Source organism: Trichoderma aggressivum (genome assembly GCF_033847375.1).
Source record: "Trichoderma aggressivum f. europaeum strain CBS 100526 chromosome Unknown scaffold_061, whole genome shotgun sequence".
Classification (NCBI taxonomy): domain Eukaryota; kingdom Fungi; phylum Ascomycota; class Sordariomycetes; order Hypocreales; family Hypocreaceae; genus Trichoderma; species Trichoderma aggressivum.
This window is the reverse complement of record NW_026946427.1, coordinates 58,134-78,914: the sequence shown is the minus strand read 5'-3', so window position 1 is coordinate 78,914 and position 20,781 is coordinate 58,134. Positions and strand designations below refer to the sequence as shown.

At 46.6% G+C, this 20,781-nt stretch overlaps 8 protein-coding genes across 8 annotated transcripts; 4 read left to right on the top strand and 4 right to left on the bottom strand.

Annotated features, from left to right (window-relative positions):
- Positions 1 to 55: 55 nt before the first annotated feature.
- On the bottom strand, positions 56 to 1,307 carry Triagg1_9906 (uncharacterized protein; the record flags this gene model as incomplete). The annotated part of the gene is made up of 4 exons (XM_062904915.1): positions 56 to 328; positions 400 to 604; positions 660 to 913; positions 972 to 1,307. 4 exons carry the CDS (start codon positions 1,305 to 1,307, stop codon positions 56 to 58), a joined length of 1,068 nt encoding a protein of 355 aa, XP_062751126.1.
- Positions 1,308 to 3,077: 1,770 nt separating this feature from the next.
- Positions 3,078 to 4,328, top strand: Triagg1_9905 (uncharacterized protein; the record flags this gene model as incomplete). Its single annotated transcript, XM_062904914.1, has 3 exons — positions 3,078 to 3,331; positions 3,404 to 3,861; positions 3,970 to 4,328. The coding sequence occupies 3 exons, from the start codon at positions 3,078 to 3,080 to the stop codon at positions 4,326 to 4,328; spliced, it is 1,071 nt and encodes a 356-aa protein (XP_062751125.1).
- A 98-nt stretch (positions 4,329 to 4,426) lies between these two features.
- On the bottom strand, positions 4,427 to 5,632 carry Triagg1_9904 (uncharacterized protein; the record flags this gene model as incomplete). The annotated part of the gene is made up of 1 exon (XM_062904913.1): positions 4,427 to 5,632. One exon carries the CDS (start codon positions 5,630 to 5,632, stop codon positions 4,427 to 4,429), a length of 1,206 nt encoding a protein of 401 aa, XP_062751124.1.
- A 576-nt stretch (positions 5,633 to 6,208) lies between these two features.
- On the top strand, positions 6,209 to 7,767 carry Triagg1_9903 (uncharacterized protein; the record flags this gene model as incomplete). The annotated part of the gene is made up of 6 exons (XM_062904912.1): positions 6,209 to 6,338; positions 6,430 to 6,614; positions 6,681 to 7,179; positions 7,233 to 7,251; positions 7,309 to 7,378; positions 7,444 to 7,767. 6 exons carry the CDS (start codon positions 6,209 to 6,211, stop codon positions 7,765 to 7,767), a joined length of 1,227 nt encoding a protein of 408 aa, XP_062751123.1.
- A 120-nt stretch (positions 7,768 to 7,887) lies between these two features.
- Triagg1_9902 (CAZyme family GH67) lies at positions 7,888 to 10,428 on the bottom strand (the record flags this gene model as incomplete). The annotated part of the gene is made up of 1 exon (XM_062904911.1): positions 7,888 to 10,428. The coding sequence occupies one exon, from the start codon at positions 10,426 to 10,428 to the stop codon at positions 7,888 to 7,890; it is 2,541 nt and encodes an 846-aa protein (XP_062751122.1).
- Positions 10,429 to 12,915: 2,487 nt separating this feature from the next.
- On the top strand, positions 12,916 to 14,040 carry Triagg1_9901 (uncharacterized protein; the record flags this gene model as incomplete). Its single annotated transcript, XM_062904910.1, has 1 exon — positions 12,916 to 14,040. One exon carries the CDS (start codon positions 12,916 to 12,918, stop codon positions 14,038 to 14,040), a length of 1,125 nt encoding a protein of 374 aa, XP_062751121.1.
- A 501-nt stretch (positions 14,041 to 14,541) lies between these two features.
- Triagg1_9900 (uncharacterized protein) lies at positions 14,542 to 16,503 on the bottom strand (the record flags this gene model as incomplete). The annotated part of the gene is made up of 7 exons (XM_062904909.1): positions 14,542 to 15,121; positions 15,179 to 15,543; positions 15,598 to 15,610; positions 15,670 to 15,724; positions 15,785 to 15,800; positions 15,861 to 15,968; positions 16,042 to 16,503. The coding sequence occupies 7 exons, from the start codon at positions 16,501 to 16,503 to the stop codon at positions 14,542 to 14,544; spliced, it is 1,599 nt and encodes a 532-aa protein (XP_062751120.1).
- A 2,954-nt stretch (positions 16,504 to 19,457) lies between these two features.
- Triagg1_9899 (uncharacterized protein) lies at positions 19,458 to 20,746 on the top strand (the record flags this gene model as incomplete). The annotated part of the gene is made up of 4 exons (XM_062904908.1): positions 19,458 to 19,628; positions 19,684 to 19,886; positions 19,942 to 19,993; positions 20,231 to 20,746. The coding sequence occupies 4 exons, from the start codon at positions 19,458 to 19,460 to the stop codon at positions 20,744 to 20,746; spliced, it is 942 nt and encodes a 313-aa protein (XP_062751119.1).
- Positions 20,747 to 20,781: the final 35 nt, after the last annotated feature.

The following is a 20,781-nucleotide window of genomic DNA, read 5'->3' as shown; positions in this document are numbered from 1 at the left end:
ACGAGAAACTATATCTAACATAGCAAAAGTCAGTACAGCTAGTTCTTGTCCTGGCCTATTCTGCTAATTGGTCTGCCATATCTTCAAATGCTGCCTCAATCGCCATGACCGTAAGATCAACGATCAGGTCTATATCAACCATCGTTACGTTATATGGCGGCGCAATCAAAATGTGATCGCCAACTTGGCCATCGACTGTTCCGTTTCCTGGGTACAACAATATGCCGCCGTCCTCATTTAAACCGAGACCTTTTTGATGAACTAGCATGGCAATGTCGAGCTCGCGATCGAATGGAGCTTTGGAGTCTTTGTTTTTGACAAATTCAATCTATATAAATTGTTAGTTTTAAAAGCCTAATACAATGCATATAGACACACCGGGAAATAAGTATCACTTACACCCCAAAAGAGTCCACGACCGCGAATATCACCAACATAACGGTGATGGCCAAGCTTCTCTTTAAGCAGGCTTTCCAAGTACTTGCCCATGAAGGATGCATTGTGCACAAGATCTTCTTTCTTCATAATACGCTGCACTTCTGCCGCTGCTGCACATGAAATCGGATGCGCCTGGTAGGTTTGTCCATGGGAAAATCGTCTGCCACTAAATGTCAGCGTTCATATCATCAAAGGACGCGCAACTTCACTCATTTGCTCACCCAGAACCATTTTCCAAAGTCTTAATAACATGATGACCAACAAGTAACCCTGCAATAGGTGCATATCCGCCTCCAAGGCCCTTGCCTATGGTTTGAATATCGGGAACAACTCCCTCGTATTCCCAGGCATGCATCGTGCCTGTTCGACCCATCCCACACATAACCTCGTCAAGCACCAAAAGGGCCCCATACTTGTCGCATACGGATTTCATCGCTTTGAAATATCCCTCGACAGCTGGGACACATCCAAGCGCCTTTAATCAAAGTTAGTCAGGTTCAGATCACAGGATGAGGTAAATAAGAAGCACGAACCGCGCCAACAACCGGCTCTGCGATAAAGGCACAAACATTCTGAGGCCCCACGCGCTGGAATTCGTCATCTAGTTCTTTTGCGAGTCTTGCCACATATTCTGTTGTACTTTCGTTGTCCAACTTGTATCTATAGGCGTTGCATGGGGAAACGTGTGAGATGTTCTGCATCAAGATGGGTTCATATACCGCCCTCCGACCGACATGGCAGCCCACGGACAAAGCACCCAGAGTTGTCCCGTGATAAGACTCTCTGCGAGCTATGAATCGGGTTCTGTTAGGCTCTGGAGTTGGTAACTCTAGGAAATATTGCCGACATAGTTTCATGGCTGCCTCCATCGCTTCTGAGCCTGTTAGTCGCGTGTTAGCTTCTTTGCCTGAGTATACATCTAGACAGAAACAAATCTCGAACCAGAACAAACAATGAAAGCCTTTGCCATCTGGCCGTTAGTGCTTCGAATCAACTGTTGACAAAGATCTTCAGCGCTTGGGCACGAATAGAACAGGGTATGGCAGTAATCAAGCGTCTTGGCTTGGGCTGTAATGGCATCTATCACACGCTGATCGCAATGGCCAATACATGATACAGCTGCTCCTCCAGTGGCGTCGAGTATTTTGCGACCGTCATCGAATTGAATATAGAAACCCGAAGAAGATACGATTCGAAAAGGTTCCTGATTCAAATCTCGATGAAATACTGCACTGGGGGCCGTATCAACGGCTCCTGAACTTGCAACAGTTGACATGATGCTATCCCATGTGAGTTGCTAATGTCTTGGTTATTCAGCGGGATACCTATGTTACAATCATTGGGTTGGAAAAGGTACAGGCAATTAAATAAAGACAAACGGCAGAGCCCAGCCGAATGATATCCGCAACCAGGCACATGATACGGTCATAAATGGATCTCGTTGTAAAAGCAACCTCTTCCGATTTACCATTTACGTAACAAGATTCAATTCTCAATATCTTGAAGAGATTATTCGTGCGCTTGCATGCAGCAATTGATCCAGAATATCCTCTTTTGCCGTTGAGGACATGCACGTACTTTCGTCAACGCCTGGCTTCTCACTCCACAGTGTGTCACTTGAACCGTTATCATTGTGATGCGTTTAAGAACAAAAGCTACTAACCAGAAAAAGCAAACCGAGATAGTGATAATTGGTTACAGCACTAGTCAATTCCAACTCCCATTGGTAAGTTACTGAATGCCGACTCGGCATTCGGCTCAATTCTTACCCTCTGCTTATTACTTCTGGTTCCATTGAGCAGTAGATATCTGGCTTATAGCCCTTTACAGGACTCATTGAATTGCTCTGTCTTACTTTTGACATTCTATCTGCAGCAATGTGATGGAGTATGGACATATCACATGCCAATTGCTGTTTGCTTAATTGCCTATCCCACGCAGACCCATCTGATGTACTGAAAGACGAGGTATGCACGTTGGTCTGGCTGAGACGCCCCATCCTCCCAAAATTCTATTATCCCTTTGTGTTTTTACTGGCTCAGGTCGACTGATTTTAGAAGTGTTGCCTACACAATCTGAGAGAGTTCCTCAGACGATGTAGCCAGGAGCAGCTCATGCTCCTACATGGCGCTGATTCCAGCAAGGCCCGGTCGACAATCAAGGGAAAGATAAATGCTGCTAGCACTGGTGTCGACCATGGAGCTACTTGGACATCAAAACAGACCGTCTCGCCTCATGTGGGATTACGGATATATTCAGCGCCCATGGCTCACAAAAGTTGTGGTTTAAGTCGAGCTCTTTCCCCCCCAAGCAATTTAGCTTCGTACGTGTCCATTTCGCCGCGATATCAATATCCACTCGATGCCCATAGCAGCAGTCAGGATGATGATGGCATTGGCCAAGAACTCAGTACTCCGTCTAATGCCACCGGTAACTCACTGAGAGGGCCTCAATCGATTGATGCGGATCATTTTGTGATTCGTGCATACAAAGCCATTGTAAATGTTATGAATCTTCGATGGAGTTTAACAGGCCTTCAAAACCAAACATCATTACTTGCGATGGTGGAAAGGGACCATTTAGACAACCCAGGAGCAAGATTGTTTGCCTTGCGTTCGAAACTTCGCAATGAGCAGCACATGGCTATAGCTATAGACAGAGTCGCTGCGGTTTTGTTAGTTGATATGCGGGATGATCTTGGAGGATCCTACGATGGCGTGCGAGAAAAAGGCTTTCGAACAGCAATCGTGGGAAATAAAATGCTTGCTGAGCAGTGGAAAAAGACGCACAAAGAGGTGGTAGAAGAAATTCGGGCAGCGATTACTTACAACTTCGCCGAGCAAATCATTTCGCCAGGGATTAATCTCCTCTTAGGCTCGCGATCACAAGATGTGTAAGTTTCTAACCTTTTGTCAAACATAGCCCCTAAATGATGCCAACTAACCACAATTCCAAACTGGTATAGTTGGGAGAAGCGCTTCTCTCGTAAAAAGGTCGAAGTTTTGCATAGAGTCTTGAAGCAAACCGAAGAAGGCCGAATCGTGCTGAGCCGCGCAAAAGACTTGGATGACGCTGTCATCACTATCAAGTGTATTCTCAGCATCCACATCGGATACAAATGGCGCTGCGCGAAATATGCATCGCTAAATACTCAAGAAAGCGGCGAGATGCTATTCAAAAAGCTACAGGGCCAACTATCGACGCGAACGACAGACATGCGACAATTGGAGAGCACCTTGTATTCTACATTGGACAAGTCGACGCCCGAAAGCGGACAAGTCACCGAGATCTCAAGAGAGAGTTTAGACTTTTTCGTTTATACATCTATTCCGACATCTAATAGTGGTGTATTTACGGAGAAAAGAAAGGGATCAGTGTTGTCAGACCACGACCATCCTTCCAAGAAACATCGATATTCGCTCGGTAAGTTATGCACTTATATAATATTTGCCTATCACTTTCTTTATTGTAATATGTCTGATGGAGGCAATAAATAAGACTTGGATGCTTCTGAACTACAGGTTCGTACAGGGCCAACTTCTTATACGTCGCATATAATCGATGGACTGCCATTGGCGGTCCGACCTATAACAGGCCAAGAACAAAATGATAGGAGAGCATCATCCGCAGATAGAGTTGATAGGTCACTCAACTCTCTCTCTCAAAGTTCTCCGGAAGACCACCAAATGCTTGACCCAGCAGAAGAGGACACTATCCAATCCGGTTTGGAGAATACAGAGATGGGCAGAGAAGGTCAGATGGAATTTCAGACACGGCTAGCCCCTGGAAATCAAGATCCTGGGAACTCCTTGAGCTACGAATATGGCGAACAATGGGGAATCACCGAGGACGTTAGCACTTTGGACGATATCCTCAGTCTCAGTTGGTGACTGGACAAACAGGTCGCCAATGTTACGTCGTGCGCGACAATTCAGCTGCATCAAAGAACTCCAATAGTCGCTGCGACTCCACTGCAAATTCAATTATGCTATGAATGCTCATCGACGATTTTCTTCAATTTCTGAAGATCTAAAGCCTTGACAAATCTGCCTGCCGGACCTCTCATGTCTTGTGCACAGCAAAGCGCGTTATAAACGGCCTCCTCTGTTACATCTGCAGCAGCTTCAAAAAGCGCATTGCTTGTAACATCCTGGACGACTTGAACACTTTGCCCAACCGTTGGCTTCCAGCTAAACGCAGGATCTCTCGGGACGTGATGCGAGGTCGAAAATGCAAGGAAAATATCCCCGGAGCTGTTGCTTCCCCAGCCGCCGACACGGCTGAATCCAACGGAAGCACGTTTGGCAATCCGCTGTAGCTGAAGAGGATGAAGCGGTGCGTCTGTGGCGAGTATCACGATAATGCTGCCATCCTTGACTCCTTCGTCTTCGCGTCGGGAGGTGGCATCTGCTATGACTTCCTCCTTCATCAGCTGTCCAACTGGAACTCCCCCAACTCTCAGGTCACGACTCGTGCCAAAGTTGGTCTGCACTAGGGCGGCAATTGTATATTTGACAGGCTTTTCTCCCTCGCCACCTTCTGATATCAATCCGTCGATTACTCGACTTGACGACCCGGTTCCGCCCTTGAACCCTTGGCAGATTGTACCTGTGCCACCTCCCGTATTTCCCTCTGGGACTTGCATCGCAGAAGCAGATTCGATGCCTTTTACAACATGCTCGGGTGTCACTGCCATCGCGCCGATATCAGACAGGTAGCCGTCGAATGTTTCCGACACGACAGGGAGGATGAATCCATTGCAAAGACCCTTTTCGGGCCCTTGTTTGACAGCGAGCTTAGACCTGCAGTATTGGTAGATGCCGGAGTAAGCGGCGCCAACTGAGTAGCTGTTTGTGAGAACAATTGGAGAATTCAAAAGGCCCGTTTCATCTATCCAGTGACTGCCAGTCATCTCTCCGCATCCATTGAAGCGAAATATGCTCGCATAGCAGCCTTGATCGACAAAGCCTTTTCTCGGCAGAATGCATGTAACCCCGGTGTTGACCTCGTGGTGATGGGCGGTTTTTGGCAGAACAATGGACTGGGTATGTACTAGCACGCCGGGAACATCGGTCAATGAGTTCAATGGGCCTGGAGAATGGCGGCCGAGTCTCAGATTAGGTAGAAGATCTCGAATACGCATGCGGCCCGGAGGAGGTCGCACACGTTGAGGAGAATCGATCGAAGAGCTCATATTTTGTAGATGGTGATGAGAAGAAAAAAGAGGGGAAAAGGGAAAGGGAACTCGGAGGGAATAATATAGTCAAAGTACATGTATGCAATGAGCGGGTTTCTGTGGCTTTGTGTGTATATTGTGTACCTGTATAGTGGCGACCGTGATGATTACTGAATGGATTCTGTAGCGTTTAAGAGCAACTTTGAGGAATTGCGTGCAACTCGTGAGATGGAGTTTTTACACACGTTTAGCTAGTGCGGGTCTGACGTACCAATTTCTTCAATTTCCGGATTAAGAGCCAATAACACGCTCCCTCCAGCGATTCGTTTTAGCATCTTCTATTACGCAAAAGCCATCTCTTGTAGTTTCATCTAGCAGAAATTTCTTCTCTGTGTAAAGCCGAGATATTTAAACAGCTCGCTGCCGTCTGAGCTCTTCTATTTATTGCTACCCCTCCTCTTCTCGCAACAACACTCATATGAGAGTATCGATCTTACGCTTGCATATATTCTGACATACTGGCATTGAGACTTGCCCACTACAAGAAGCACCCACAGTTCAGTAAAGTTGAACTCTTCATCTACGATATTCGCCATGACCCAGAAATCTTCACCATTGGTATCGCCGCCGCTCCCAGCTACAGCTCGACCACGGATTCGTGAGTTGGGCTACAGCCCCGGAAAGTTTGCGCCAGGACCCAAGAACTCAATTCTTGACGTGCCAGGTACATAACTTGGCCTCTTCTTTTCCTTCTAGTGCCATTACATTCTGTGGCGATGGCGTACTTTGCTGAAATACTCATTCGGTCCTCCTAGGCGTACAAGTCGGCCAAGTCACCGTCAATGAAGGTACCGATATCCATACTGGATTAACGGTCATTTTGCCCCGTGGAATAAAAGAAACCCGCCTGACCCCGTGCTATGCGGCAACCCACGACCTCAATGGGATGGGTGAATTGACCGGAACTCATGCCCTCGCTGAATATGGATACATCAACACAGTAAGCTGCCTCTGTAACGCTCATCATGTCATTGATTGCCTGCTCACCCGGAAAATACCACTCTAGCCAATCGCAATTACCAACACTGTCAGCGTGGGCAAGGTTTACGACGGCCTTTTCCTATGGCAAATGGAACAAGCTCGTAAAGACGGGGAAGATGACATCGAAAGCCTACGACGTTTTTGCATACCTGTTGTAGGAGAGACGTACGATGGACTCCTAAACGATATCAGTGCCTCTGTTTTGGATAAAGACTCTGTTTACGCTGCTCTCCAAGTTGCTCAATCTCAAACAGAGGTCCAAGAAGGCAACTATGGCGGTGGCACAGCTATGCGATGCCACGGGTATAAGGGCGGAACTGGCACCAGCTCGAGAATCGTTCCTGGTGCTGATCGTGACTACACAGTTGGTGTCTTAGTCCAGGCTAATCACGGCCAGAAACCCGATCTGAGGATTGGAAATGTGCCAATCGGCGAGTTACTGATAGCTGAGGAAGCCAAAGCCAAAGAAAAGGCAGCGGAAGCGTCTAGCCAGCTACCCATTGGCGGCAAGGCAGCAGAAGGAAGTAAGTTGTCTCTTTTGCCATAGTTGAAACAGTATTAACGATTCCTGTGATAGGCATCATAGTATTAATCATGTACGTATTTTACCATCCTAAGCAAATGCATGCAATGAACCACTGACCTCAATATAGAACTGACGCTCCCTTACTGCCGCATCAACTGCGCCGTCTCGCTCAGCATGCCGGAATGGGCATCACTCAGGTCAGATAACGACATCCAAAAGCTATACGTCCATATCATTACTAATGAGACATTTAATACTTCAGGTAGGGGGTCATTCTGCGGGACGAAACTTCTCTGGAGAGATCTTCCTTGCGCTGTCGACAGGAACCTCGCCGAATCAGCTTGCTACCGCATCAGATGGTATGGGCTATCTGCCTCCGCTGGAGAGTCAGCGTGTCGAAACTCTAAAGAACGAAACGATTGACACTCTTTTCTACGTTGTATCGGAGACAACTGAAGAAGCCATTCTGAACGCCATGTGCAAAGCCGAGACTATGGCTGGTTTCAAAGGTAGGACGACAAAGGCTCTGCCAGTTGACCGAGTGAAGGAGCTCTTGGAGCAGTATGGCGTTGGTCTGAGAAAATAGATGTACGTCTGTAATCCTGTTCAGATGAGAATGTCGACATGCAACTACATACCCATCAAATGCCTCATGAGCCAATATAAAATGTATTTGAAAATTACTTCTTCTTGCCATAAGTGCTATCTAGTCCACCACCCCCTGAGGCAGAATGGCGACATAGTCTATCGCCGCCTGCTCCTGTGCATCTCCGGTTCCCTTGATGGTCAGCTTGTCCCCCCTCGAGATCTTGACATTCTCAAAGGTGATACGAATTGCCGAGTGGCAGTCAAGGAGCGTGCTGAAATCATGGCCGAGGTAATTCTCTGAGTCGCCCTTCCAGGTCCCTAGAGATTTGCCATTGAGTAGCACATTGTAACTAGCACTTCCTCCCATCACGTCATAATAGTTGATAGCCACCGTATATTTGCCGCTTGGGACGTTCAATCTCGTAGTGGCCGTGCCAGTTCCATTTGTAGCAATCGCTTTGTACTTGGACGCGCATTCAGTGGGAGAAACGTTGACCTTCGTAAACCCCAAAAGATCCATATCCTCGGCTTCAATACGGTGTGGGTGGTTTCGAACGCGGTTGAGTTTGTCCGGGATGCTCGATAGGTTACGATAGAACTCACTAACACCATCGCGCCAGACGAGTGAGTGGCCTGCTTGATACTGCAACCTGTACAAGACGTCGGCATATCGCTCGGCGTCTACTTGACCCTTGAGTGACTTCCACGTTGCCGGGAACTTCTGTACCGTCGCAGCACCAGAATAATGAGCATCGTAGAAATGCTGAATAACAGTCTTGCCAGAGTGCAGCTTGAAGGTGTATGGCACGTGGTGGAACCATAACAAGAGATCGTCCGGTGTGGTTTGGGTATGTTCAAACATGTTGGCAACATCTTTGGGATATTGTCCTGCATTTCCTGTGCCATTCGAAACTGTACGGTCCATTCCGATAGTCTTGCTATCAGCACGCGTCCACTGTCCCCAGCCATTGTTATCCTGAGAGGCGGGATTAGCACCATAATGAGTGTACAGAATATCGGTAAGGGTTTGAATGCCAAGGTTGCCGCTGTAGCCCTCATACGCCGGCCAAGACTTCATAGACATGTCAACAATAGCCGAGACCACATCTCGACTCAGGCCAAAAGTCAGGCGAGTCCATTCCTCGACAATGTCCTGAGAATTCGCTTGAGGGTTCCAGGCAAGTCGACCAAAAGCGAACATGTTGGACATGGCCAAGTGACTACCAATCCAGGTGTCGTCCATCCCGACGTTGATAACTCCAGCATAACCACCAAGTTTGTGATTAAATACCTCTCCCGAAACAATGTCGCGAACATAAGACTGCCGGCGATTGTATCGCATATCAAATCCCAAGATAGTCTGCCACAACGGCGGTAGATAGACTAGGTGACACTGTTGACCAAGATATTCCTGGGTGACCTCCAGCTCAATTGACACAGGGGTCTTGGGCATATTGGCAAAGAGAGGAGAAGCGGGCTCTCGAACTTGGAAATCAATAGGGCCGAACTTGATCTGGATCAGGACATTACTGTCAAACTGTCCGTCCAGGTCCTTGAAGTACTGAACAGCAGCATTGGCTCGATCGGCCTTCCAATCGGTTTCATTCAACTGATCATAGACAAATGCACGGAAGACAACGATGCCACCGTGAGGCTGAATCGCCTTGGCAAAGAGATTGGCGCCCTCCGACAAGGCGCGATTATAAGTCAGAGGCCCGGGCTGACCTTCTGAGTTTGCTTTGACAAGGTATCCCGCAAAATCGGGCACAAGCTGGTAAATTCTGTCGGTTTTGTCGGTCCACCATTTGACGACTGTGCTGTCTAGAGGATCAAACGTCGTCAAATCCCCCAGAACTTGTGGTGAGGCAAAGTTGAGCGAGATGCCGACATTGACTCCCCACGGCCGGAACAAGTCTGCAATTCTCTTGACGCCTTGGAGATTGGTCTCGTTGAGAAGGTTGGCGTCCGCATTGACGTTGTTGATGACGATTCCGTTAATGCCAACAGAGGCCAACAGGCGACCATACAGGGGAACTCGCGAAAGATCCTCTTTGATCAGGCCACTATCGAAGAAGATGGAAGCTCCACCGTAGCCTCTCTCGATGCTACCATGTGATGCAGTTGCTGCGTTCAGATTATCCCACTGGTTGGCCCATCGAACTGGCGCACTTGGGTTTGAAGCATATTCCACATCGGAAAAGTCACCCTGGCCGAGTAGGGAAAGATATTTAAAAGCACCGTAAAGCGCACCGCGTTCATTCTGGCCGATGATTTGTACTGAGTTGCCTTTGGTGTTTAGCCAGTATCCATCTTCCTTCAGATTCGCTTTCGGCGAGAGTTTGCCACAAGACGATTTGTATGTCTCTAGAGTGGAAATGACAATAGTCTTCTGAGCAGAGCAACTCTTTCCACCGGAGCTCACGTCCAGATCAAGTCCTAGGATGCCTTTAATACCCTTGTGTAGTTCTGATGAAGCACTTGCCAATGGTCCGTTTTTCGAGGCATTGAGGACGACGATGCGGTTCGGAAAAGAATTGAGATGTCCTTTAGTTGAAGAGGTTGGCAACCGAGCGTATCGCAACCACGCATCAATGCCGCTCTCGGCATGGACAGGCGCAATGGCCGCTATGAAGAGAAGAAGAAGGCCTTGTATCACCATGACTGCTCCTTTATGCCTGAGGATGTCTGGTAAGGCCGCTGGACCACCGCAGCGGCACGATGGTCATTGTCATCTTTTATGTCTGGGTACACCGCTTCCATCCGCCCGTGTTCTTGTCGAGGTAATCAAATCATCTCCCCGAATGCCAACCAATTCCAAGCAGCAGGTTGTTCTGGTCCGCCAACAAGGGACAGCCTTTAGCCTAAAGTACAGAATCCAAGATCCGCCTGGAGAGCCTGGCCTGCACTGGAGATTGAGGGGTTGACAAGACGAGATCTGCAAGCTCCAGTCCTTGGCTGCTGTAATGCCGATGGGTAAAACACAGGTTAATTGGGGAAAGCTTGATAATGTCTTTAAGAGATTAGATATCCAATGTGGAGGATAAAGCTCTACATTTGCTACTCTCCATTAGAAGAAGAAACCAAATCTTGGGCTATAGATGTTCAAACTTGACACGAACTCAATCCATAATGCTTACAACATGAAGCCTCCCCATACTTGCTCCTACTCCCCACATCGAAAGGGTAGCATCTGCCGGAAAGCCACAACCGCTACCCCACAAAGCTGCGGAGATCCTTGTAAACTCGGAAACAGTCATTCGATTGCGATGAGGGGCTCCGGCAAAAAGGGCCTGCAGCTTGGTTTGCTCGGTTGCTTCCACGGGTATAGCAGTTCCGACAAATCCATTGACCAAGGTAGAGATCAAGCGAAATTGGTTGTTGGTGGAGGAAAGACAGGGCTAATGTTGCTCGGCTAATTAGCCCTTAAAGATTGCATATGCCAGGTCTTCTGTAGCTTCAATTATGCCAAGCTTAAGCTCCATAGAGGCCCATTTAGTAGTTTATACAATGGTAATTAAGGTCCATTGTATCCTGAGATAAAGCCTATTAGGGAGCGTGTGTGACACTGAACAATGTTTCCTCCAATAGGAAAAATTCCCGGCTCAGGCACGTTCATTTATAAAGATCCCCACGAAGCATTTATTCGTCCCGGATCATTATATCCTTCACATTGTTGATTGGTAGAGCAATATAGCCTAAATCTATTAACATAATTAGAGTATTCAAAGTAAACAAACCCCAGTTATTTAGTGTATAGAGAACGTCATCAAACGATGTCTTCGTGGTTTGGAGGCAGGGCACAGGCATAGTGCGACCGAAGATATTTCATATTCTTTTCCATTGATCTTGTTTCATCAAGAAATACTACCTTCAAGGTTCTTAGTGCAGTGAGATTTAATATAATGCCACGTGGTCTGGTTCAAAAAAAAAAAAAAGACCCCGAAAGCTGAGTTTACCCGTTTAGTTGTGCTTCTGCTACGTACCATTGAAAGCAGACTATGGAAGACCGCGTGGAAGGTTTCCTCAGCTTCTAGGAATACTACGTTATATCGAACAGGTTCATGAAGTTTCCCCTTCGAATCATAACTCACATTAGTATATCCGCAATCGACAGCTCAGCTCTCGAGACAAGTCCCGTCTCGAAGCCTGTCTTTTCTACTTTGCCTTACACAACTGCCAACAGCTTACAAGTACAGATACAAACTTTGGTAAATGTATTCAAGCTGATCTTCTATCAAAAAAACGTAAAGTTAATTAAGAAACAACACATTACTATAATATAGTATTAGCGATCTGCAAGTTCTATGTGCGGTGATGTTGGAAAGAGCCCTTGTTCACTTAGACTTCGAGTTCCAGAGAATGCAATATTTACCAAGCGAAAAGCCATCGAATTTGATCAAATTATCGTTTAAATGGCAGTATCTGCAACTTGCAAGCCATAGATTTTATGCTCTTTCATGTTGATGGTGGGCGAAGAATAGCGTATATCCGTGCGGACCTCCGATCGGATCCGAGGCTCTATTCCATATCCGAGCGTCCTCCGTTGAATGCTCTCCTCGGACGAGAAGACTACCGCCGATCTCAGTGTCCTATCACAACTGTCGCAGTAGCATTCTACAGATATTCATATGTCACAATTTTGGTTGGTGAAACAAAAGGCCCGAAGAGTAACAGTCGAGGATCATATCTGCCCATGTTACGATATACCAACGAAGCTAGGCTAGAGGAGAACAGGCCTAGCCGATCCTGTGTAAGTGAGATTCATCACCCTTTTATTCGGTCGAATGAGCATCTTGATGGTTCAAAGTCATAAGATCAATGTGTTTGCGGATTAGATGAAGTGCCGTGTCCGAGGTTGATTTCAAATACGAACCAATTATTGTGTTAGTTGATATGAGAAAAAAGAAGTATTTCTTTCACTGAATTCCCACCCTTCTAATCCTGTCAAAACTCAAGACCTCCATCGATATATCACGAGCCTCTTAACTATTCACAGCAGGTTGCCTCTTTCTTGCCTTGATATCGTTCCTATACTATGCTCTTGAACATCGGTACCTCGTACAAATAACTTGAGTTTTCTTGATCTTCTTGTCGATTCTCATCTCTTATTTACCCTGTTTCTCAGCCTCCAGCAGGGTACAAAAACATGTTTCCATCTGGACTCAGGCAGAGTATTGCAAGACTACCAAAACGCCCCTCTCTCGCCATCATAGATGACTATCTCAACACGTCCGAATCACACTTCGCTCATATACCACCATCGAGCCTGCAAGTTACCACATTCAATGATACCATCACTCCTATCAATGAAGCAGAGACCACTCGTCTGGTGGAGCGACTGAAGCCCTTTGAGGCTATCTCAACGATGCGCGAAAGGACGGCATTCCCAGGCTCTCTATTGCGAAGCTTGCCTAATTTGAAGCTTCTGCTAGCCACTGGAACGCAATTCGAGACATTTGATCTCTCTGCTGCCCGAGAGCTTGGGATTACTGTCGTTGCTGCCCCAGGTCTCGGCCGAACTGACAAGCTCGATGATGTTGGCTCGCGGCACAATATCAAGAAAGGAGGAGGTCATCCAACCACGCAGCATGCATGGGCTCTCATCATGGCACTCTCTCGCAATGTTGCTGCCGATGACGCCGTTCTAAAAACCGGTACCGGATGGCAAACTGAGCCGGCGGTAGGCTTAGCGGGACTCACTATAGGCATCCTTGGGCTGGGGCGACTGGGAGCTGCAGTTGCTCGGATTGGGCATCTTGCTTGGGACATGAGAGTCTTGTGCTGGAGTGAAAACTTGACACAGGAAAAGGCTGATCGCATGGCTGTTGAGGCTGGCTTGCCACCAGATACATTCCATGTAGTGAGCAAGGAGCAACTCTTCCGCAACTCCGATGTCGTGAGCTTGCATTACGTGCTGAGCGATCGTTCACGGGGAATCGTTGGTGCCAACGAGCTGCAACAGATGAAGAGCTCTGCAATGTTGATCAACACATCTCGGGGGCCACTGATAGACCAAACTGCGCTCCTTGACTCACTGGAGCGTGGGACTATACGTGGTGCTGCATTGGACGTGTTTGAGATAGAGCCTCTTCCCATGTATAGCCCTTGGAGGAGGACTAATTACTGGGGTCGAGATGGACGGTCACGTCTGATAACCACGCCACACATGGGATATATGGATGAAAGATTGGTGAATGCATGGTATGCTGAAACAGCTGAGAATGTTGATCGTTGGCTTGAAGGACAAGAAGTTTTGCACCGTATTGCTTAATCCAGGGAATGCCTATTCAGCAACCCAATCTACAGATGTTGATATACCGCATCCCGTGTGGACAATTCCGAATGCTGGATGAATAAAGTTATGGTAGTAAAAACTACATGTAGAGAATGTAGCTGGGACGGCAGAAAGCAGTAACACCAGCAGATACTTCAAGAACTGGGTATTTACTAAGTGATGCACTTGGCTAGGTAAATGCCTATAGTAGTAGTAAATAAACGAATTTCCTCCATATGCAGTTTCGATGTTCAAACTCCGCGCAGTTACTAGGATGCTGAACATCTCTCCCCTGATCTGTAACGAGATTCGACACCAAAAACACATGTAGCTATTCGCACAGGCAAATAGTGTTGTTCGCTGAGCTATACTTTCTGCAGTCTACAGTACAACAATATGACTTTTGATTGTCTATGGCCATTCTTATAATTACCACTCTAGGAAATATTCGCGCCTATGTGCAACCCTCAGCCTCCCAGGTGAGATACTCATGTTCTCTCACACTTGCCGCTCTGCTGAGTGCTTACGGGCTGCTTCTTTATTCGCCAACCGCACCCTCCGTTCCTCTCTCCAGACTGGGCCATAACGGATAACAATAAGAAGAAAAGGACTCAGCACAATAAGGATACTTCCAATGGCAGTATATGCCCAACCGGTGCCCATCACGCGTATCATAGGCTCAATAACGGCAGATCCTCCCGCCGCCATTAGACACCTGGTCAAATTATTCGCAGCAGAGGCAGTTGACGGCGAATTTGGATAAAGATCAACCAACAAGAGGTTCATGCTATTATAGCAAGCGGTAAGACATAGGGCCATGGCGAATGTGAGGACCAAAAGGACCCAGAGATGCGCCTTCATCGTAGCAGCCCAGCCAAAGCCGATGATAGCCAGAGCGCCCACATAAACAAATGGCCAAACGATGCTCAGTCTTGCTTTCTCAATGGGAAACTTGGTCAAATCATCGCCTCGCTTCTTGTCGACAGAGAAACCGTGACGATGTGCAACACGTGCATAATTCCAGTCCTGGATATATCCATTGCCCATGATGGACAGTGCAGCCCCAACACCAAAAGGTCTGGTATTAAGATATCAGTATACAATTCTCGGCCCTTTCTTCGCGAGATATACTCACATATAACATAATCCTAAATGTAGCGTTTCCAGGTGGTAATTCTTCGAGAGTAGATTTGACAAATTGGCGGTTACTGTATACCACGACGAATAGATGACGGCGTTGTAGAACAGAGTCACCGCACAGTCTTTCTCAGCGATGATAAACAGTGTCTTCAAAGGATTCGGAAATCCCAATACACGAGCCTTTGGCCGTGTTGAGATTTCGTCTTCACCTTCTTGCTTGGCGGCAGCTTTACGACGAGAAACCTCGTTCAGCAAGGAACGACTCCACCATGCCGTCGGTGGAATGGAGCCATTCCCAACCACCTTTCTGGCGGTTTCCGGAACCGTGATGGCAAAAACAACGATGTATATGCTGCCACACTATAATAGTTAGCTTCCTGGGGCTCATTATATGACATCCTGATGAAAACATACGATAGTTAGAAACCTGTAGATGAGTTAGCCATGTGTGATGAGTACTCTTAATTATTCGGGAAAATACTATACCAGAATATCGACCTCCAGCCAAGATGCTGGGCAAGAACACCTCCCAGTATAGGTCCTTTCTTCTAGTTAGTAACCAAAGTACCAAATTTATGGCTAGACATCATGAAACTCTTACCAATTGCCGGCCCAAGCTAAGAGAGAATCGATTAGTGACTGAAGCTATAGTTCCATGGAGCATCGTGTGTTCTTACCATGATCCCGCTTTGCGCTGCACTCATGTATTTACCACGTTCGGCCGTGGTTGAGATGTCGGCAATAACCCCACTGTTCAAGGCATATGTGCCACCTGATCCTGAGCTCTATTGAAATGTTAGATATAAACATGATGTGGCCATTTAGGAACCCTGGCCAACAGAATTATTGTTCTCTTACCTGGAGACATCTGAGGATTAATAGTGCCGGATAAGAGGACTGACTGGCCAAGCCAATGTTGGCAATTATATAAATCACGAATGATATCAAATATGCGGGCCGTCTACCAGCAATGTCGGCAAGATCGCCGTAAAGTGACGGGGCCAGTCCTTGGAAAATAAGAAACGCAGTGACCGTAAGATTCATCAAAGATGGAGACACTCCAAGATATTCCGATAAACGGGGGATACTGGGTAAATATGTATTTGCTGATAATGGGGAGAAGAATCCTCCTAGGCCAGACATAAAAACAATGAAGGCTTTTTGTCGCTGGGTATACACTGAATAAACAGGCTGTGCTTCTTCCTCGACGGGTTTCTCTCCAGTGATTGGAGTCTTCATATCATCATCCAGAGACTTGATATCGAGGGAAGTCACCTCAGAGGATGTCCTCTCAGTAACGCTTGAGGCCTTGGAAGACATTTTGGTGAAGATACAGGTGATCTGAAGAGACGGAAAGAATTGGAGACTGGTAGCTAACACCAACTGTTGCTGTTAGATATAAGAAGTTCTTAGATAAGAAAATGTGGGAAACCTTAAGCATAAAATAGACTTTTCTGTGTCTTATGTTTTCTCCATAGGAAGTCTGATATCGAGAAAACATACCCTGGCATGGGATCAAAAGATTGAGTTTTATCTTCTTTGTCTTGGCATATTCAAGACGAAACGATCCACATATCCTCCTGAGTCTTAGTTGACCTTATTTCCCATCCGCTTTCCGTGATTCATAGAGTCAATATTCCATCGCGATGTCGTTTGAGATATCATGTGGAACCGAGTGAAACATGAGGTGGCAGTGATCATCGGGCGGAGATTTCCTTCATCGAGTTGTGGCTGGCCTTTAAATGTAGGTGATCGTCCGATATACGGAAGCGTTTTGTGTTGGTCGTTTCAAAGTTAGACAGTTAGGGAGAAGGTATGCGACGGTTTGTCGATCGCCGGCACTCCACTATATATGATCTACTAGATCTGTATACTTTTCGTCAAAGTAGTTTTCAGAATGTAGGAAAGTATACTCTCTTCGTGGCTATGGGGTTTCATTAGCTTGGAAGTCTCTACTGGGACCTTATTGGGCGGGAATAAAGTAAGACACCAGGGGGTAATAAGGCCAGATTCGGGCCGTGTAGATCTTCGATTCAGTACCGATGAACAAGAAAGGTATCTTGGCTAGCGTGTCTCGTATTACAGATGGCCACTCAAACTTATTTCTCCAGAAATGGCTAACATATATCTTGTCACTCTATCAAGGTGCCTTGTGAGGCAGCCTCTGTGGAAATTCACCATGTCTTCCACAAGTATCCTATCATCGCTCGTTATACGTCACTACTGCAGATCACATTCCGGCCAGCTTCGCAATGAGCAAATTCATTGAAGAACAATCTACTTTCTGTATACCTCGAGGCTAAAGATATACCAACAATTAACGTTTGATGTTATCCAGCAAGCTTCGGCCCCATGAGGACTCCGTACTACACGCCACAATGTAGCGTGAGAAGATGTTTACATGATAAAGTAGCTAAATTAAGACGGCCACACGCTGAAATATTTCAATTGAAGATTGCTGTATTCTGGTGTTCAATGAAATGATGTTGAATCAGTTCCATCCCTTGTATCGCTGTTTTGCAATACATGCGGATAAATTCAGAAGAAAATACTCATGGAAATATTAATAAAATTATTCATCGCTGATGTGACACTATTTTATTGTTTCGGTGACAATAAAATGCATATGACGAATGGTGATACTTCCAAATCATAAGAACTATACCTGCACTGTGGCTTCAAGTAGAGATCTTACTTGCGGCTCCATTTCTGGGACACAGCAGCATAGAATTCCTCCCATATAGGAGCGTCACCGTTGGCAATGTATATGCTCAAGCGTATCTGCGCCTATTTTGAGCACTGCCACTGCCTTTTATAGCTCAACGGGTCAATCTTTTCTGTATCGAGAGAGCTATTGAACTATAATATCCACTGGCTTGAGCCTCAACTGTTAATCTGTGTTTGAACTTTGTTGTTCGGGCCGTTTTGCGCATTTTGCTCATTTGCGCATTTTGAGTTTGGTGATGAACCTTCGTTCACAGCCTTGCTTTAATGTGCTGTTGCCAGTGATATGGCCTAGACTCTCAAGATTTAAGCAGTCGATATTGCCGCTGATCTTATTCAGATGAAGACTGATTCAAGACGTTGGGCATATATGACTAGGGCTTCCTTTCATTCAATCAGGTATTTCTCCCTCGGACTAATTGCAAATAGCGTCTATAGATACCGGGACACCTTCATTCTTCCTGGTCCATTTACCTCATTACGGAAGAAAACTTTTGGACTCTTACAAATACAGATGATGATTCTAGTCCAATCTCAGCGCCATTCTCAACAAGTCCCAGGCCTGTATGAGCTTGCGCTCCGATGCAGACATCATTTATACAGATAATTACGCTAGTTGGTGTCACGACAGGCGAATGTTTTTTTTTCCGCCATTGCAATAACATTAGGCGCAAAAACTGATGCTTAGGCTAGATGCGATAAGCGCAGATTGACCTAGACTCGGTGGTAGCGATCGAGCTATGGAGGAGGATCAACATGGTGCTTAGGTTGAGGATGAATGCTTGGATGTAATTGGGCGTGGGTCATCAAGTGATCTAGGCATCAATATTGCAATGAAGCTGACTGCTCGTTTTGTGATATATAAGGTGCGTTGTGTCATTCGCTCATATGATAAGTAGACCTACCCTCCATCTTTGGTATTGCAAGTATTGGATATATCGGAGGCCTCATAACAAGGCAATTTCTCGTCATATCGCTAGGGGGATTGTTGACAGGGGGACTTTCGGCATCTCAATCAAGATGAACATCCAAGCCACAGCAGTCGTCGTCGCTTGAACTCTTGAATATGACCTGGAGGATTTCATGTCCAGAGACACCAGCCCATCCTTCGAAGAATGAGCCCAACGAGGCAATAAGTGGAAACCTGAAGAGAAACTAAGACTTCGAGAAATGAGCCTTTCCGGGAATAGTCAGTCAGCGTCTCGAATCCTCCGGCTGCGGTGCTCCTTGTCTGCGCCACCTTAGCTTCGAGAAATGCGCCAAATCGGGTAATGGAGATGTGACTAAATGATTGAAAAGGGAGAAACTGTGAAGAAAAAAGACAAGATCTCCTCATACCAATTGTATGAAATAGACTGTAATTGTGACAGGAAATGAAGCCTTTTAAGCTGAAGGAGGCTATGCTGCATGTGCGCTCATAACATCGACAGTTATTTAAACGGACACCTTCTCTTGTTCTTCTCAACTGATATAACTTGCGCTACACAGATACAGTGTATATCCAGCAATACTCAAAGTGTTTCCTTGCCATGGATCAAAAACAGAGTCAAATGGACCCGCCTCGGTATCAAGATGCTACATACCATCAATATGGTGGCCAGGCCATCAATCACCCTTTGCCTTCTTCAATAGACCAAGAGGAAGCGCTTTTCTTGGAGCAAGTAACCGGTTGGATCCCAAGGCAGCCACCCAACAGAGAGGCGCGCATGTTCCGTCTTAATGTACGTTGTATCCTATTCCTTATACCATGCTATTTACATCGCTGACGCCGCAAAGAGACCAGTCGTGATTCCAAGAGTAGATATTGCTAGGCCCTTCCAAACGCCATTTCCTTTCATGAGAGCATACAGCCCCGATCTATATCGCCACGATATAAGCGTCGAGACTTTTGTTGCTTTCATCGACAACCTTGCCGTGGCAGAAGCTCCGCCGGCTCCATTGCAAGCCTTGAACGTCGCAGGCCAAGCAATAGGATTCGTGTAAGTAGAAGATTCGCCAAAGTCATCTTGCCCTGGCTGATAACTTGGTTTGCAGTCCGCATCACTGGGCGCAAGCTGCTAGTTTTGGTATAGGCATGGCCGCGGGTGTAGGTACAGCCGCGGTTACTCGAATTCGAACGCAACGATTCTTGGAGGCCGTTAATCGCGATTATTTCGGGCCTCGAGGACTGAAAGTGTCCATCTGCAAAGGCCATGACTTGGCTCCGAGGATTGGGCTCGGACAACTTTTACCAGAAATACCGTTAGTAGTCTCTTCTTCCAGCAACCGCTTGATCATGCTAACATAGGTATATGTATACAGACCAGTTGATCTCAGATCACAGTGCATCAGCATCAGAGACCGACAAATGCAGTCCATCGCCGCAAACATTGCACCATTGTCTTTGGATGTCCCTCCGCCTTCCGAGCAGCGCAACGTCATCGACAGATTGAGCGCCAAGCAAGTCGAGTCTCAAATCAAAAAGACCGAGAAAAACAATCGCAAAAAACTATTAGAGCTTCGAGAAAAGGATTCGAAAATGGCCCGAAGGTCGCAGGGACACTCCGGCGGCGACAGTTCCGATTCAAGTTGGGAGGATGAGCAGCGCGAGCTGGACGATAAGATCCGGAAGATTCAACGCAAGGCCGACGAAAAATTGGCCGACGCAAGCCCTAGACAGGCTTCAAGGATAGAGGAGAGGCGAGCAAAAGAGATGCGAAAAATTGAGCGAGAGCAGAAGAAGCTGGATAAAGAGGTTGAGAAGAAGATGTCCAAAGCTTCGAGAAAGGAGGACAAGAAGCTATCCAAGGATGGTCGGAAGGCCGGAAGAATGGAGTTTGTGGTCGTGGAAAATATTTAAGAAGCGTTTCTTGATGTTGATAGTTTGGCGATGTA